This window comes from Eubalaena glacialis, chromosome 3, assembly GCF_028564815.1.
Source record: "Eubalaena glacialis isolate mEubGla1 chromosome 3, mEubGla1.1.hap2.+ XY, whole genome shotgun sequence".
In the NCBI taxonomy this organism is placed as follows: Eukaryota; Metazoa; Chordata; class Mammalia; order Artiodactyla; family Balaenidae; genus Eubalaena; species Eubalaena glacialis.
This window is the reverse complement of record NC_083718.1, coordinates 48102878-48119695: the sequence shown is the minus strand read 5'-3', so window position 1 is coordinate 48119695 and position 16818 is coordinate 48102878. Positions and strand designations below refer to the sequence as shown.

General features: G+C 36.7%; 1 protein-coding gene and 1 pseudogene across 5 annotated transcripts in view; both read left to right on the top strand.

Moving 5' to 3' along the window:
• HMCN1 (hemicentin 1) overlaps positions 1–16818 on the top strand; it is a 508722-nt gene that overhangs the window by 215935 nt on the left and 275969 nt on the right. For all 5 annotated transcript variants that reach the window (XM_061187531.1, XM_061187534.1, XM_061187532.1 and 2 more), the window contains exon 12: positions 15700–15841. In XM_061187531.1, the coding sequence (XP_061043514.1) occupies positions 15700–15841 (142 nt within the window). The remainder of the gene's footprint in view (positions 1–15699; positions 15842–16818) is intronic.
• Positions 13590–15085, top strand: LOC133088536 (1-acyl-sn-glycerol-3-phosphate acyltransferase beta-like; annotated as a pseudogene).

The following is a 16818-nucleotide window of genomic DNA, read 5'->3' as shown; positions in this document are numbered from 1 at the left end:
TCAGAAGTACAGCTATGCAAACAAAATAACAATCAAATAAAAGCCACACACAGTTCTGCTAGGAGGAAAAAAAAAACTAGATTGATATATACAAAAATGTGATTGTTGGTGGCAATGGACCTATAAGTGACTTTTTACTTATGCTTTTCTGTACTTGAAAAAAAGTATTCAATAGAAATGAATTATCTTAAACCTTTGTGTAAATAGGATTTTAAAAGTTTTGAAAATGCTGACATTCATTTTATTGGGGAGATCAAATTATATGTGGGTAATATGTGTTCCTTCTTTGCTAAATATTCTATAAATTTGCTTTATCACTTTTATATTTAAAATAATTAAGATATAATTAAGAAAGTAAATAGGAGATAATTTAAAAATAAGGAATAATTAAGAAAAATTAGGAAATAATGCCTCTCAAAAAGTATCAAGTGAGAAATTTTGACAGTACAAAAAATCATATTTGAAAGCTTAAAGGTCTGGAATTTTATAGGATTATATCACAGAGTAATCTGTTTTAAATCATTTCTGAACCCAAGTGAGGTAAGAGAAAAAGGAGAAATGCAGAATATTAATTGATAATTAAATTAGGTTTTCTTATAACTAACAGTCCAGTAAGAGAATCATGAAAATCCCCTTAACTTTCCCCTTTGCAAGATTTTCACAGGAATAAATTTTCACTTATAGAAGTCTGTATCTATGTTTGAATAATAAAAATTGAATTTAATTAGCTCATCTATTTTCCTAGACATTTTAATACATTGAAGTCTTGCTAGTTAAGCTTTTTATTTTTGGAGGTTGACCTGAGACATGTGTATGTCTGTTTCAAATACTAGTGCCATCTTTGTGGATTTCATTTAGATGAGGTGAAATCATATACTTAAAACTTCTAAATCATTACTTGTTGTCAAAAGTTAATTTTATTCACTGCTTTGGTTCTTTGATGTCTCAGTGTGAATCAGCACAAATGAATAAGATGCTCTGTTAAAATACTGGGTTTTGTTGTCTATGGAATACTAGGGATCTAATAAGGAGTGAGTTGGAGGCTTTTAGATTTGAAGGAAAATATTCTAGTGAAATTTTACATCAAGTATATCCTGCAGTGATATCCACAGAATGTGTAGTTTTCCTACAGAAATATTTGCTTCCTACTTCTTTCTAGGCTGACTGTAAACTTTATGAAGAGAAAAGTTTAATATTCACTTACTTTATCTGACTAATGTACTCTGCTGACTCCATGGTTAGGGGCAAGCTTCTGTTATAATACGATTCAATTCCATGCAGTAAAATGTATAAATAAATATTATGCATTTCATTTTTTTGTCTTTCATGCAAGGCATCTATGTGGTATATAGATCTTAGACCACTTTATTTGTAGATAGAAAGAATCCTATTTCTCTAAAGCTTGGAAGACAGAAACATTATTAAAATGTCTTTAAATCGAAGTTATAAGGAAGGTTAAAGAATTGGAGTTATTTACATTGTAAAAAAAAAAAAAGGGATGCGATGGCCTAATAAATACTTCAAGTATATGAGAAATTGTTATAAAGAAGCTTTATACCAAGGACATTTTAATTTCCAGCAAAAATGGACCATTAGAAAATGTGTATTAAGCCAAGCCTGATGGATTTAAGTGAGCTAGAAAGATGTCCAGATGTTGGAGAGGTTAAATGATGGGCTGTGATAACTTTCACAGTGCAGGGACTGCTGGGAAGAGAGAGAACAGACAAGGAATCAGCAAGCACTTCAATCCACTAAGTTATCCAAATGAAGCGCTTCAATCCACTAAGTTATCCAAATGAAGCGCTTCAATCCACTAAGTTATCCAAATGAAGCACTTCAATCCACTAAGTTATCCAAATGAAGCACTTCAATCCACTGTTACCCATTTAAAAACTTTTGAGAATTCGTGACATACATTATGCCATCTAACCCTCACAAATTGTGTGTATTTGTATCTGCGGGGTTAGTGGCTTGCCCTAGGTTACAAAGCCAGCAAGTGGCAAAGCCCAGATCTGAACTAGGTCTTTCCATCATTCTGCATAGTGTACAGAAATGCCTACACATGCTATTAGCAGGTCTAAGGTACAGGTGAGTAGAAGAAAGTATAAAAAGAGAAAATAAATAAAGGGTCCTTGAGTATGAATAGGAAAGTGAGAGTACTGAAATAATTTTTTTTTTAAATAGAAAAGATACAAAGTGTCTGCAAGTTCCTGTCACATGGGTAAAGAATAGCTGGAAATCTAAATCTAAATATAAAAAAAGTTTGGTGAATCCTTTGACCTAAGTTCTGATAGAGCAGCTGGTAAGGAACAGCCTAGAGGAAAGAGAGAACTGGGAATATGAACACAGAGACCATGTTAAGATGACTAGACTGTAAGCTACATTAGGGCAGGACCCAGTTTTCTTCAGTTTGGGGTCTTTAGTGCCTGACATAATATTTAGCACATGGTTTTGTGTGCATGCATGTCTGTGGAAAGACTGAATGAAAAGCAGAGTGCTTAGCTAGGCAAAGGAACTATTGCCAAGTCTGAAAAATCCTACGTCAGAACATGTACTAAAAATTGACTTGATTCAGATTCCCTTGAAACGTTAATTAATGTTTCTTTGAGTTATTGTTTTATAAATTAATGACCCAGCTAAAAAGCAAATTCTGTTTCTAAAGATTAGATATTTGTAATACAGGAAAAACATAATGACTTACTATTTTTATACATGAGGAAGGAGTTTTGATATTTGACGATTATGAATAAAAATTGAATTAGAGCTAATACCCAAAATAGGAGTACTTATTGCTGCATCTGCAGAAGGGTAGGATATGTTAGGAGCATTTGGTTATTGAGACTGCAAAGCTGATAGATAGCTGTTATATTGATGAGATCTTCATTTATGCTATTTCCCACGGCACTATCTAAATCATACTATGTCAGGTATATTTTTTTTCCATAATAATGAAACCAATACTGAAATGTATGAAGTGCCTTGACTTAAAACACATTTTTACAAAAGGTCAGAGGTGGTATCTTGTTTGTCCATTTGTTTATACATTTATTCATTCACTCATGTATTCACCAAAAATTTAAATGTCAGGCATTCTGCTCCTTGCTGAGGATATAAATGAGAAGAAAACAACATCCTTCCCCTCAGTAAGTCCACAGTATAAAAAAGGACATAACTAAATTTAAAAAATAAATATCTATTACCCAATGGGATAGGAACTTCACCAAGGAAGGTACTATAGGAGCCTGGAATACTGTCTCAGTAATGAGTGGAGATTGAGAAGGGCTTCACACAGGAGATGGTGTCTGAGGTATCCACTGGAATATGAGTCAGCATTTGCCAGATAGAAGTCAGGAAAGTCCTTCTAGATGGAGAACTCTACACGTGCAAAGCCATGGAAAAATGAGGGCACAGAAATGTGAGCTTGCTGAGAGTAGAGGGTCTGACTGAATTGGAAGCTTTGTCCTCACGAAGGCGTGATTTGCTTTTTCCTGTGCTGTCTTCAGTAATCTTTTCAAAATACACCTAGAAGGATCATATAGGTTTGTGGTTTTGTGATGTTGGTTCAGCAAAAGACAAGGTAATTGGGGAATAAAAAGTGTTTGTAGTGACGCTCCGTGGAGTTTAGGCTGGATAAAGAAAGAAGAGAGGGTTAAAGGCATGGTCTGATAGATTGGAGTAAAAAAGAAGGTTCAAAGGAGTTGAGGCCATGATGAACTTGGAGAAGGGAAGTATGGGAGTCAGGAAGTGACAGCTGGAAGAATGGGAGGTTGTGACTCAAACTGGACTCCCAAGACTAAATATTCTTCCAATCCCATTGTGGGTTGCTTCCCTGATAAGATAACTAAGGTAGCAGATGAATTTGTCTAGCAAGATAAATTAATTACCAGATCTTAAAATCTTTCCTTCAAGAAGTGCTAAGTAGGTCCACTTTCATATGCTTTTCATTCTATGCCTGTTGCATGATAATTTGTAAAAATAATCCCTTTTATGTAAAATGTGCGGCCACATTTTTTAAGAGACTTATTTTTTTTTTTTCAGAGCAGTTTTAGATTCACAGCAAAATTAAAACAAAAGTACAGGGATTTCCCATATGCCCCCTGCCCCAACACATGCATAATCTCTCCCATTATCAACATCTCCCACCAGAGTGGTACATTTGTTACAAATGATGAACCTGCATTGACACATCATAATCACCCAAAGTCCATAGTTTACATTAGAATTCATTTTTGGTGTTGTACAGTCTATGGGTTTGGACAAGTGTATAATAACATGTATCTATCATCATAGTAACCATACAGAGTATTTTCACTGCCTTAAAAATCCTCTCTTCTCTGCCTGTTCATTTGTTTTTCCCACATTCCCAACCGCTGGAAACCACTTATCTTATTACTATCTCCATAGTTTTGCCTTTCCCAAAATGTCATATCCTTGGAATCATTCAGTAATTAGCCATTTCGGATTGGCTCCTTTCACTAAAATTCCTCCATGTCTTTTCATGGCTTGATAGCTCATTTCTTTTTAGCACTGAATAATATTCTGTTGTCTGAATGAACATGATCAGCTTTTTATAGTCAAAAGATATTCTTGCTATAATTGATTCTGAATCAGGAGATGCAAGTAGATATATGTAAAGCTTTAACAGTATCCTTCTAATATGCCAAGAGGTAATAATGGTAATTTGCCACTTTTTTCCAAGTCAAATGAGAATGTAAGTCTAAGCTTTGGCCTTCCTCTTTAGTTTGGAAATTCTCTGATTTTGGAAAATTGTTATAAAGAGGATCCACTAAAGAAAAGGCAATGTAATAGGCAATGTTAGTCATCATTTAGTTGAAGATTTTCTTTTTTAAAAATTTTTATTGGAGTTAGTTGATTTGCAAGATTTTCTAACTAAGAAAAAACTGAACTTTAAAAATTCTTTCCTCTGATCAACCATATTTATTGTCTTAATCTGTTTTAGCTAATCATCCAAAGAAGCTCCTGAATTCATGACTTCTTGTTGTTATTGTTAAGGAAAGAAAACATAGCATTAAATAGAAGCAATGTTAATGTATAAATAATTTTACATTAGGAATTACTTAAAATGGGTATAAAGGCAGCAAACATTTGGTACATTTACATATTCTTATATCTTATATTGGAAGAATAAAAGTTGTAAATTTTGAAGAAAAGAAATCTTGATGCATATTTGCCATTAAGATTTTGTCATTAAAATAGAATGTAGCCTAAATTTATCATTGTTTGTCTCTGAAATTATTGCCTTTCTCTTATTAACTGAATTTCATAACCACACTGGAATTTGGGTGTGGAATTTTTTTGCAAATCTAGCACGTAACTGTCAATATTTAGTCTTTGCCTGTGTGTTTTATTGCCACTGTACCCACTTACTGGTAAGTCGAAGAATTAGCGACCTTCTCTCTGAGATTTAATAGACTTGCTCTCTAGTCCAGCACTATCCAGTAAAACTTTATATAATGATGGAAATGTTGTGTATCTGTGCTGTCCCACATAATAGCTACTAGCTGTATGTGGCAACTTAGCACTTGAAATATGGCTAATGCACCTAAGGAGCTTGTTTTGAAATTTGACTTAGTTTTGGAAATTTTAAATTTGAATTTAAATAGGCATGTAGCTATTGGAGAGAGCTCCAGTTTTTCTGGAGAAAAAAGAAAGGCAGAAATAGCAAGAACCGAAGTCTTAGGAAACTTATTGCTACTGCCCTGTAGACTAACCACTATCGTAATTCATTTGAATTATTGCCATTCAGGAATAATTCTACCATTTTGGGAAAGTTGTAGCCAGGTCTTCATATTTCTATTGAAGAGATTTCATTTGGAAATGTTGCATTTGATTCCGTATCTTTGGAATTTCAGTGGTCCTTGCCTCTTTTCCCAGGCCATTGATACCTGTTTTCATTGTTTTTGATCATTTGGCTGATTGGTTAGTTTTAAGTTTTCATCCTTTGCTGTTTGAAAGACTCCCTGGCCACTTATGCAAACTGTCTAGTAGTCCTGGAAAAACTTAAAAATATTAAAATATATTCCATTGCCATTTCTACTGATTGAAGATTCAGGAAAAATTAAGTGAGCAAGCACATCTATCCATTATAAATCATTCTTAGTGAAATTTTGTTACTCTCATTATGCAAGCTTCACACTTAAAAGTTAGTTACCATCAGAACTAGCTAGAGTTACCTTCCTAATCAGAAACTGAAGTAATGCATTTTAGAACAATGTCAATACGTTTTAAATAAGCTGATTGAGGTAAATCAGTAGGTACACATCTGTTAAAACAGGACACAGCAACTACTAATTACAATTCTCAGCAGGCTCAGTGATAGTCATTATGTAACCTTTTGAAGTTAGCTTTTTCTATAGTAAATACAGATATTTAGAAGGGTCAGAGATTCTGTAAAATACATTTTCAGGCTGTAGGATTCAGTGGAACCTAGGTTCAGTAATTAAATACTAATTATTTTCCAATTTCTCATGTAGCATGGCTTGATGTTAGGCCATGCAACATTTTAAGGGAATATATTATCCACAATGAAAAATATTTTGGGGAACGGTTGTAAAACAGTTCTAATATGTTTTCAGAAATATAAGTCAATTAGGTGGTTGGGCTGAATGTACGTTTAAACAGTCTCTAAAATGAGGATCTTTACTTAGCTTTTATGGAGAGAACTCAAGTAAGAAAAGAAACTTAATACTAAAAACTCGTTAATGGAGTATCTTTCTTCTCATCAGAGTCTTAATTCCTCATGACATAAAGTTTATCATTAGGAACATTTAGAAGCCTGGGAATCTTACATCACAGAGATCAATTGATAGCCTTGAAATACTTTTTTTCCAGAATGTAATTTAATGCCTATTTAAACAACAGCAATTGATAATCAGTTGTTCCACTAGGTTCCTTTTGGGCGCAAATCCTTTTGGAGTTGGGAAATAAAAGGTTCTAAAACTTTGTAACCCTATTTCTTTTGAACACAAAAAGGTTTTGAGATAAAAATCCTTTCATGGTTGATTCTGTTAATCTAATTTGCTTTTGGGGGTAACAAAAGCTCTAGACCAGGAAGTAGGGTACTTGAGATCTATTTTCAGGAATCATGCCTTGTTTCTCTCTCTCTCTTTCTCTCTGTCTCTCTCTGTCTCTCTCTGTCTCTCTCTCTCTTTCTCTCTCTCTCTCTGTTCTTTTCCCCAGGCCACACAAACACAGTGCATCAGTTTTTAAAATTGAATTTCCCACATCCTTTTTATTTATGGACACCTATATGGGACACATTTTCTATGTGACACTGATGCTGGAATCAGCGGATGATTGGCTATGCTGATAGGGATCAGAGTGAATGGTCTAATGGGAAATTTAGAGTTCAAATGGAATTATCCCAGTTGTAATATTTTTCGGCTGAGGCGCCTCTCGCTTTCTCTATGCATGGGTTAGTTCAGTTCTTCACTGCCTCTCACATCACTCCCTTTCTTGTTATCTCCGTTGGCACCACCCTCATCCCCCTCGTGATTCACATGCCTAAACTAAATCCATAAAAATCCTCTTTTTAGGGACTTCCTTTCTTCTGATTTTGTTGCCCCACTCTACTCCGTAGTACTATCAGGTGAAATTTCCCTGAATATTGCTTTGTATCTATCTAGTCAAACCCTTTTTTGTGGTTTCCTAATTACCCCAGAATAAAATTTATACCCCTCAGTCCTCCACGAGCTGACTCTTTCATAATATTTTCAACATTTGATCTTCACCCTTTATCCACATAAAACCATGTATGGATAAGCAAAAAGAAATAAAAATGTTTCCTTTCAATACATGAAAACTGTTTACCTTAAAATAATTAGATATTCATATATTTTTCCATCATTCATGTTTCCTTAATATGGATAACTGAATACTTGAACTTGCTGTTAAGGCTTCACCTCTAATTATTGATTAACAGTAGAGAAACTGGTAGATAATTCTTTTGTCCATAAAATATTACTGATGCTGCTAAATTTTATATGTCAGAGTAGTATCAGGCAAGTAATCTTTGGTGTCCGTATACGAGGTTTGAATTTTCTTTGTATTAAATTTCTCAAAAAGATGGATAGGTATTACACTTATCCTGTCTTCAGTCTCCAGAATTGAGTTTTTGATGGCCACTGAATGTTTTCTGTCAAGCTCCATGTTCATTGTACCTTCAGTGAATTTCTGTTTCCTAGTGCTTCAACTCTAGCCCCTGCCCTGTTATTTTCCATCCCTCCGTAATTTACCCCAACTCCACTTCTCATACTTGAGTCACAGGGGCATTCTGACTGCCTCCAAACTACTTCATTCTCATTCTAGTTCTGTCACTTAGCTCATAGCGTTGTTTGACTTTAATGTTCCCTACCTATATCCTACCTATAACGCTAAGCCCCTCTCATAAACCACCTCCTTTCTGAAAATTGTTGGTTTCTTTTTTCTGGTATCCTGTAGAACTTTTATTTATTTTTTTGCCACACAAGTCTTCACTTAGTCATGATCAATTTCATGTGTCTAGTTGTTTTTCCGCAATCATATTATATGCACTGTGTGATACTTATTGCCCTTTTTTTAAAAAAAATCATAATGCCTTGCACAGAGAGAAAAACACAGTTGTACCCAATGGATGTGTGCTCCTTAATTGCTGAATGGACCTCAAAGTAACAATAGCAGACTATAAGGAAAATTGGGGTCACCAACCTTGTCTTTCATGTTTCCATGTTAACTTCAATGGCTTATTTGAATCACATCAACAATTTTAGATTTCATTATATAAGTACTTTCTTTTCCTGTTATAGCACATGCCAGCATATGACTGTTTACATTTAAAACCATATTTTACAACAAAATCTGATAATTACCTGGTGAAAAAATTTATACAGATATTATTTTTGAAGTAGTGTTTAAACTAGTTCACCCTAATTTAAGAATTCTGTCAGGTGAGTTTTGCAAAATTTTGTGAAATCAGCTAAAACAATTTATCACTTTTAAGGTGGCACAGTGGCCGCTAAATTTCCAAATGCTTGTATTGGTCAGGCTTAGGAGTAAAAATCAGAATAACTGTAGTGGTATTTATTTATATGATGTGACCTTAAAGTTTTGTTTAAAACAGACTATCTTCAATTGATTCCATTGACTGCTCCTTTATGAGGATGATTTTTGAAGCTGAAGATGAACACAGGTATCCTGGTTAAATTTGAGCATATTCAGTGTAGAGCTGACATTTCTTCCATAATCACATGCTGCCACATGGAACGCAAAGGGCCAGACAAAGCCTCCTTTCCTCCTTCTATGTCTGTATGAACATGAGAAGTATTAATTTGTCTTCTGTGGTGTCAGGAAAGGGTAGATGTCTGTCACTAATTAGTCTAGGTCACTAGAGAGAATTTTGCAACAAAAAAGGAAATAGTTTTCAAACTGATTGATGAAGTAAGTCCCTAATGACCAGAATTACTTCACTAAGAATGAAATTGATATTATCATAACCATATGTTCATTACATTATCATAACTCTTTTTTAACATGTGCCAGGTGACATAGGTATTGGTGTGTTTTTTTTCCATCAGTAAAACTAAATTTATCTATTTTTATTGAAATTTCTAATACATTTTGAGTGTCTAGAAACATCTCAAATTTCAGAAGAATCGAATAATATATAATAAGTATTATTTATTACTAGGATGTGTAACCTAAATACTATATGCAAGTGTGAGAATTGTGATCAAGTTTCATGTGTAAACGTCTAGATAATACATTTGTACACATATATTGTAAATACTGTATACTTATTTTATCATTCTTTGTCATACTTTACCATATAATGGAATATAATGGCAAAAATTACATAGTGCCTACTGTGTGCCAGGAATTTTTTAAGTGTTTTATGTATATTAGTTTAGCTAATCCACAATGACCCTATGAGTTAGATACCATTATTATTTTTTTTTTTACACAAAGGTAAAAACACTCATCTTGATTTTTTTTTTTTAATTTCATTTAATTTTTTTTTATACAGCAGGTTCTTAATAGTTACCTGTTTTATACATATTAGTGTATAGATACCATTATTATCTCCATTGAAGTATAAACCAGATACCATGGATTATTTAACCATTTTGAGCCTTGGTTTTTTTATCTGTAAAATGGCAGTAATACTTCATAGGGTTATTGAGAAAAATAAATGATGGGTCTAGAGTTAGATTCTTGGCACATAGATACTCAGTAACTTCCGCCCACCTTTCTATTTCAATGAACTGACTACTAGAAAGAGATTTAGTTCCTAATTGTACATCATATGTCTTTGTATACAATATTCTGTGAGATCTTTGAGGTCATAAAGTGTCACAAATACAGTAGGTACTCAATAAATGTTTGTTTGTGAAAGAATGAAAACCCAAAGAAGTTTGCCCAAGTACTGTAAATATACCAGTGCTGAAAAATATTTTAAATTATTACTTAAGTAATTCAAATCATTACCGTTGTCTGATTAATTTGTTGATGGTAATTAAATCACCTTGAAGAAAAAGGCCTTAGGTCTTGTCTTTGAGAGTTTCCTACCAGAGGCATAGCAGCAACAAATCAGACCCAAATGACCTGACTAACAGGAAATATGCCTCTTGCGTATGAAGGTGATGTTGGAGATTTTTAAGAGTTAGGTAAGATTTTATCTTCCTTGGTCTTTGTAGTCAGAGCAATGGCTGTTTTCATGCTCTCTTAAAATGCATTTTGCAACCTTAGCATTAATACTATGTAAAGACACCTAAGTCTTAAAGTAGTATTTTTTATTCTTAGTATCCTAATTTATGTTTAACATTTTAAAATCATTGGTGACGAATTATAAAAACTCACATATTTTTCTTTCGTTATGGTTCAAATATAAAGAATGAATTAATGCCTTAATACCTAATAGAGTGCCATGTCCCCATTGCTTTGGCTAATGAGCAGCAAGTTGTTATTTACGATGGTGGTGCAGATGGTTAGTGGTGGTGGTGGTGATGATAATGGTGATGATTGTGATGCTGAAATGAGACTGAAAACCAACTGAGAATGGATTACTTTTCCTTAAAGCCTAAAAGTGGACTCTGGACTTTGATGGAGTTGAACTATGGTTCTTCAATACCTTGTTCTTGCTCCATTACAACTACTTTTTAAAAACAAGTTGAGCTTTTTTCTAGGGATTAAAAGAAATCTAACAGTTGAAATAATTATAATGAGGTCTATTATATCCTTATTTAACCTAATCAAGTAAAGTCTGAATCATTCTGATCATCTTTATTCAACTGTTATTTGGTTGAAATCCCATTATGCTTCCCTGTGTTTGTTCATGTCCTTTCTAATTTTCTTATCATCAGGAGAAATATTCTTTCCAGAGCAGTGGTAAATTTCTCACCTTCTGTGGGATGATGTCATCCCGTCTGTATGTTGCACACAGACTTATTTCATGACCCTGAGCAGCACCCTATACCCAGGCATTATTTGAGAAATGACCTCCTAGCTCTCTACATCCTGGCTTGGGTAACTGACATTTATTTTCACTGTAATATCTGAACTACAGAGCCTACCAGTGGGATTCTCGCTGGGACATTTGCCAAACCAATTCTGGCAGACGCCATTGGAAGGCATCATGTTTAGACAGAAATCCCAAGAGCTGCCGAATCTTTGCAGCAATCCTATGTCAAAATGAGGTAGACATGAAAAACCTTTTATTTTAGGAAGGTGGGAATAAATGTAGGTATTCAAAAAATTCCAAAGAGAAACAACTGTTCATTTTTTTCCACCTCTTCCCCTGAAGGTTGTCTGCAGCATCCCCACATCATGTGTAGTACTCCAGCATTTCAGAATTGATGGACTCCAGATGCAATCACAATTTGAACTTACTGGCCATGGCCAATCTGCCCTTGACCTCACACATTTCTCTAGCCCTATGTTCACCAAGAAGAAACCATGGAATAATGAGGCTATCAACCAAGTCCACCGGCTGGAAAAACCCTTTAAACATTAACTTCAAAGGCAAACATTATTTGAAAAACACAATGTAAACAGGAGAAAAAAGAAGGGCGATTATAAGCTGCTAGCAATTTGGCACTAATTAGGTTTGTTCCCTTCTTTAGCTGCCCAGTTCAGCGGCACCATTTGTATCTCTTTCAAATGTTTGGGGATTCCTCTTAGTGAAACCAAACCACAGTTTGCAGACTAACTTATAATAAAGGTACATCATAAATATATCCAGATCTAACTGACTAACTGAATTCTCAATTTCATTTATAGTAAAAACCCAGTTGAATGGAAAGCTGACACCATGTCTGTTTGGCTCATCAGTGTATCCCTATAAGTTAGCACAGAGCCAGGAACATAATAATTGTGCAAAAAGCACATTATTGAATTAATTTATTTTTGTTAATACTCATGACATCTATTTCAAAAGTTGTGGAAATGAATTTATTTCTAGCTGATTGAGTGGGGGATATTTACACTAAGTAAATTATTTAAACTACCAGTTATAAAATAAATAAGTCACAGGTATATAATGTACAGCACAGGGAATATAGTCAATATTATAACAATTTTGTATGGTGCCTAATCTATATAAATAACTGATCACTATGTTATACACCTGAAGTTATTATAATATTATGAGTAAATTATACTTCAATAAAATAAAAAAATAAGCTTTAAAGAGAAAGAAAATGATTAAATATTTCTTTGATGGTACCTTCTTTGATGATTAATTCTTACTCTGTAGTAGTATAGATGTAAAACATATAATTGATTAGACCAGATATATCAACATCCCAGCTACCCCAGAGAATTCTTGTATCCTTTTTGACAATAAATTTCTGATTTAATACTTCATTTTCAGAAGTCTTTTTTCTGCCATAGAAGTAGAATGCAATAGGCACTTTGATATTTTCTAAGTTGAGGTCCTGTGAATCCATGGGCATGAGGCAAATGATAGTATAGCAGGATCTCCAGAGGCCGGCAGGCATAAAAATTCTCAGAGCCAAGTTACCTTTTAAGAATGACCTGTATTCCATCAATGGCTTTAAGTGTCTTTCATTTACAAGTCACTGCATAACATGAAAGAGATGTTATGTACTGTGGAATATATTGGAATATGGAATAATAAGAAAGACACGGTCTCGACCACAACAAACTTATCATCAAACAAATAAAAAGGGAAAGAGCAACTCAAACAAAACAGGCAGCAGTCAGGACAAGATTGGCTCCAAACCTATGTTCACTAGATAGAAAGAGGCAAAAGGCCCAGTATAGAGACTTTGCCTGAAAACACATTTATATTGAAGTTCCAGATGAGCAGATGGGAACCAGTAGTCAGCTAGTGGAAGCAAAGTAGCCAGGGGCCCCATAGTAACCAGTGGAGATGCAAAAACACAACATTGGGATCAGATTCATTCTACTCTCAAAAGCAATTTACCTCCCGTGCTTTCATTACTTTTGGTTTCTCTCTTGCATGGATTGGACCAGATCCCTGATAGGGGTTATCCAAAGAGCTCCTCTCCAGCCAGAGCCCAAGGAGGGAGCCTGAGGCCAGTGCCATCGAGGCTCCAAGGGGGCCACCATACATGCATGATCCCAGCGCGGCCTTGGCCGTGGAACTCTGGCCGTGGCTGACTGCACACTGCTGCAGCTGTTGCTGCTTGTGCCGCTGAGCTGCATGGCCAAGTTCTAAGCCAGGGTCACCCTGTACTGCGTGCTCTGCTTTATGGTCGTCACCGTGGCCATGGTCACCTGCCTGCTGTGTCACCATGGCCAGATAGTGGAGAATGTGAGCATCGTCAGTGGGCTCATCCAGTCCTTCAAGTACATATACTGCATTCACTTTGAGATTAAGGGCCGCCAGAAGCTGGAGGTGGACCACCCCTGTGTCATCATCTGTAACCACCAGAGCATCCTGGGCATAGTGGTCTCATGGAGGCCCTTCCCGAATGCAGATTGCCAAGCAGGAGCTGTTCTTCATAGGATGCATGGGCCTGATCATGTGTACCTTGGGGCATCTTCATTGCCAATGCAAATAATCAGTAAGCAGTCTATAATAGCAATAGGGAAGAGTTTTATTCAAGCCAAACTGAGGACTGTAGCCCTGGAGACACAGATTCAAGAAGCACTTGAATTATGTTCTGCCTGAACAAACAAAATGAGGGAGGCTTATATAGGCAAAACCCACAAAGTTGCATAAGTTGTTTGTCAAGAATTAGGATTAGAACCGGCAAGAAGAAAGGGTGCTTGTTAAGCAAGGATTGTTTGGGGACTGAATGGTTGCATAGTTATCAGGGGAGACCTTGAGACCATAAGGTTGCAGCAGGCAACTGCTAGCAGATGTTGTTTTGAGAATAGTTGGTGGTGTCCTTGAGTTTGATACAGTTCAGAAAATTCAAGTTCTCAGTGATGCAGGAGCGTGTCTGAAACCACACCCACAATGGCCACCTGGCTCCATTTTGAATGGTTGAACCACAGTTACTCCATTTTTACTTTTTAAATACATTCATTAATGGTTAAAGCCCATGTACAATGCATGCTTGACAGTACATAGACAGGCTGTTCTAATTAGCATAAAGTTCAAGCCAAATCATGTATAAACTAGGATGAATTCCCCATACCTTAATTTGTGAAAATTTCTTCTATCATCAACTAACAAACTACCAGGACTATGATGGCACACGTGGGCTTGGGCATGGTCAGAGAGAACCTTGAAGTGTGACTCTACCCTGAGGGCATGCAGAACGACAATAGGACCTGCTGCCTTTCAAGAGAGGAGCCTTCTACCTGGTGATCTAAGTCTGGTTGCCCCTCACCTCTGTGTTATACTCTACCTTCTCCTTCTACAACCCCAAGAGGAAGCTCTTCACCTCAGGAATGGTCAAGATGAAGGTGCTGGATGCCATCCCCACCAGCAGCCACCCTGTGGCTGGATGTCCCCAAGCTCATGGACACCAGCTGCCATGAGCTTGGGGACATCCAAGTCCCAAGGACCACCTTGAGGACCACCTTCTCCCGCATGTCCAAGATACCCCAGAAAAACGGGGCCACTGCAGGGCCTGGTGCCCAGCCAGCCCAGTAGCTAAGGCCATGGGTGGGTCAGGAGCTGAGGGCAGGACCTGGCTAGAGAGTGGACAGAGGGACCCCAGCCCTGGCCGCCAAATAATACTATGTCATAGTAGCCCTGCTGCTCTCCCCCTTGCATTCAGGCCCCATCAAGTGGAAGCCTCTTTCTGTCATTGGCCTCAGACCCAGGCCCCTGATGTCCCCTCAAAGGAGAGTATGCCAGACTCTCACCAAGCTCTGAAGGCAAAGCCTTGCCCACTGTCATGCCTCCAAGATCCAGGAGTAGGAGCAGGCCTGGGGCTCCAGATCGGCTGACAGGGCTGGGCTGGGCTGCAAGGCCTTGGGATGAATGGCCAGAGATGAGGCCCTCTGTGGTCCTGCCTGGGCCTGTGGGGTGCAGAGTCAGGCTTTGGGGGCCCAGCCACAGCCTGCATCGGTCTTTCAGGGAGAGGAGGAGCTCTGGGGGAGTGGAAAGAGCAGACCCCAGTTTTGTACACTCCTGAAAGTGCAAAATAAATAAATAAACAAACAAACAAATAAATTTTTAGAAGTAAAGGTGTGGCAGTGAGAAGCCTGCAAATCTGCTAACATCATTGACATTTCACTCTGTGTGTTTCCTTTTATCTGCAGAACCACCCAAAGTCACTGTGATGCCCAAGAATCAGTCTTTTACAGGTGGATCTGAGGTCTCCATCATGTGTTCTGCAACAGGTTATCCCAAACCAAAGATCACCTGGACCATGAATGATATGTTTATTGTGGGTTCACACAGGTACTGGGTTTGTATCATGTTCTTTGTTTTTACTGAGTGAGAGAAGTTGGTGAAATTTCTGGACAATACTAATCTGACCAAATCCCTAAGGTTAAGGGAGATTTGACCCAAATCCACAGCTTTAGATTTCCTCAATAGGCCAGGAAATATCAGTAAAATAATAAATGATGAATGTATAGAGTTTGAGGTTCTTGAGTCTTGAATTCAATAGCTGGGACTAAGTGCTTCCTAATACTTTGCTTTGCAAACATAACACTGTAACAGTTGGTTTACCTTGAATAATTGAAATGGGGATAATAAACTCTCTGTGGGTAAAGTAATGTGTAGTTTTAACCCGTCTGCTAGAGGTTTGGTCCTGAGATTTAACAGAAGAGAGAGGGAGAGACAAAGGACAGAAGAGTAGCTCTAATGAAAGTGTATGCAGACATTCTTCGTAATTCCTGCTCACCGTTGCCATACTATCGTACATTCTGCTGGATGCTTTTAAAAGAAAATGAATCCTCTCATGCTCAAAGAGAGTACTGAACACGAGGGGCATAAGCAATGAAGTTTCCAGCCATCGGGCTTCCATTACTCTGGGTTTGGCAGGAGGAGAAGGGCTTAGGTGTGAGCCAGATTCTATTCCTGGTCTCTTCACAAGACTCACTTGAGATGTGAGGCATTGCATCTCTCAGGTTTTCATTTTGAAGAACCGTTTAGCTTAGAAGTTCACACAGAGCAAGATTGCCTGGGTGCAAATTCCACTTCTTCCCTTTACTAACCCTGACTCCGGGCAAGTTGTATAACCTCTTTGCTCATCTGTATAACAGAGATAATAGTATCTAACTCATTGGGTTGTTAGGAAGATTTAAAACATTGATAAATGTAAAGCTACTAGAGCAGCCCTGATACATGGCAAGTACTAGATATGTGGGACCTATTCTTATTATCATTATAACATTTCTGCTTATAAAATGATGATGTTAATCATTTCTGCA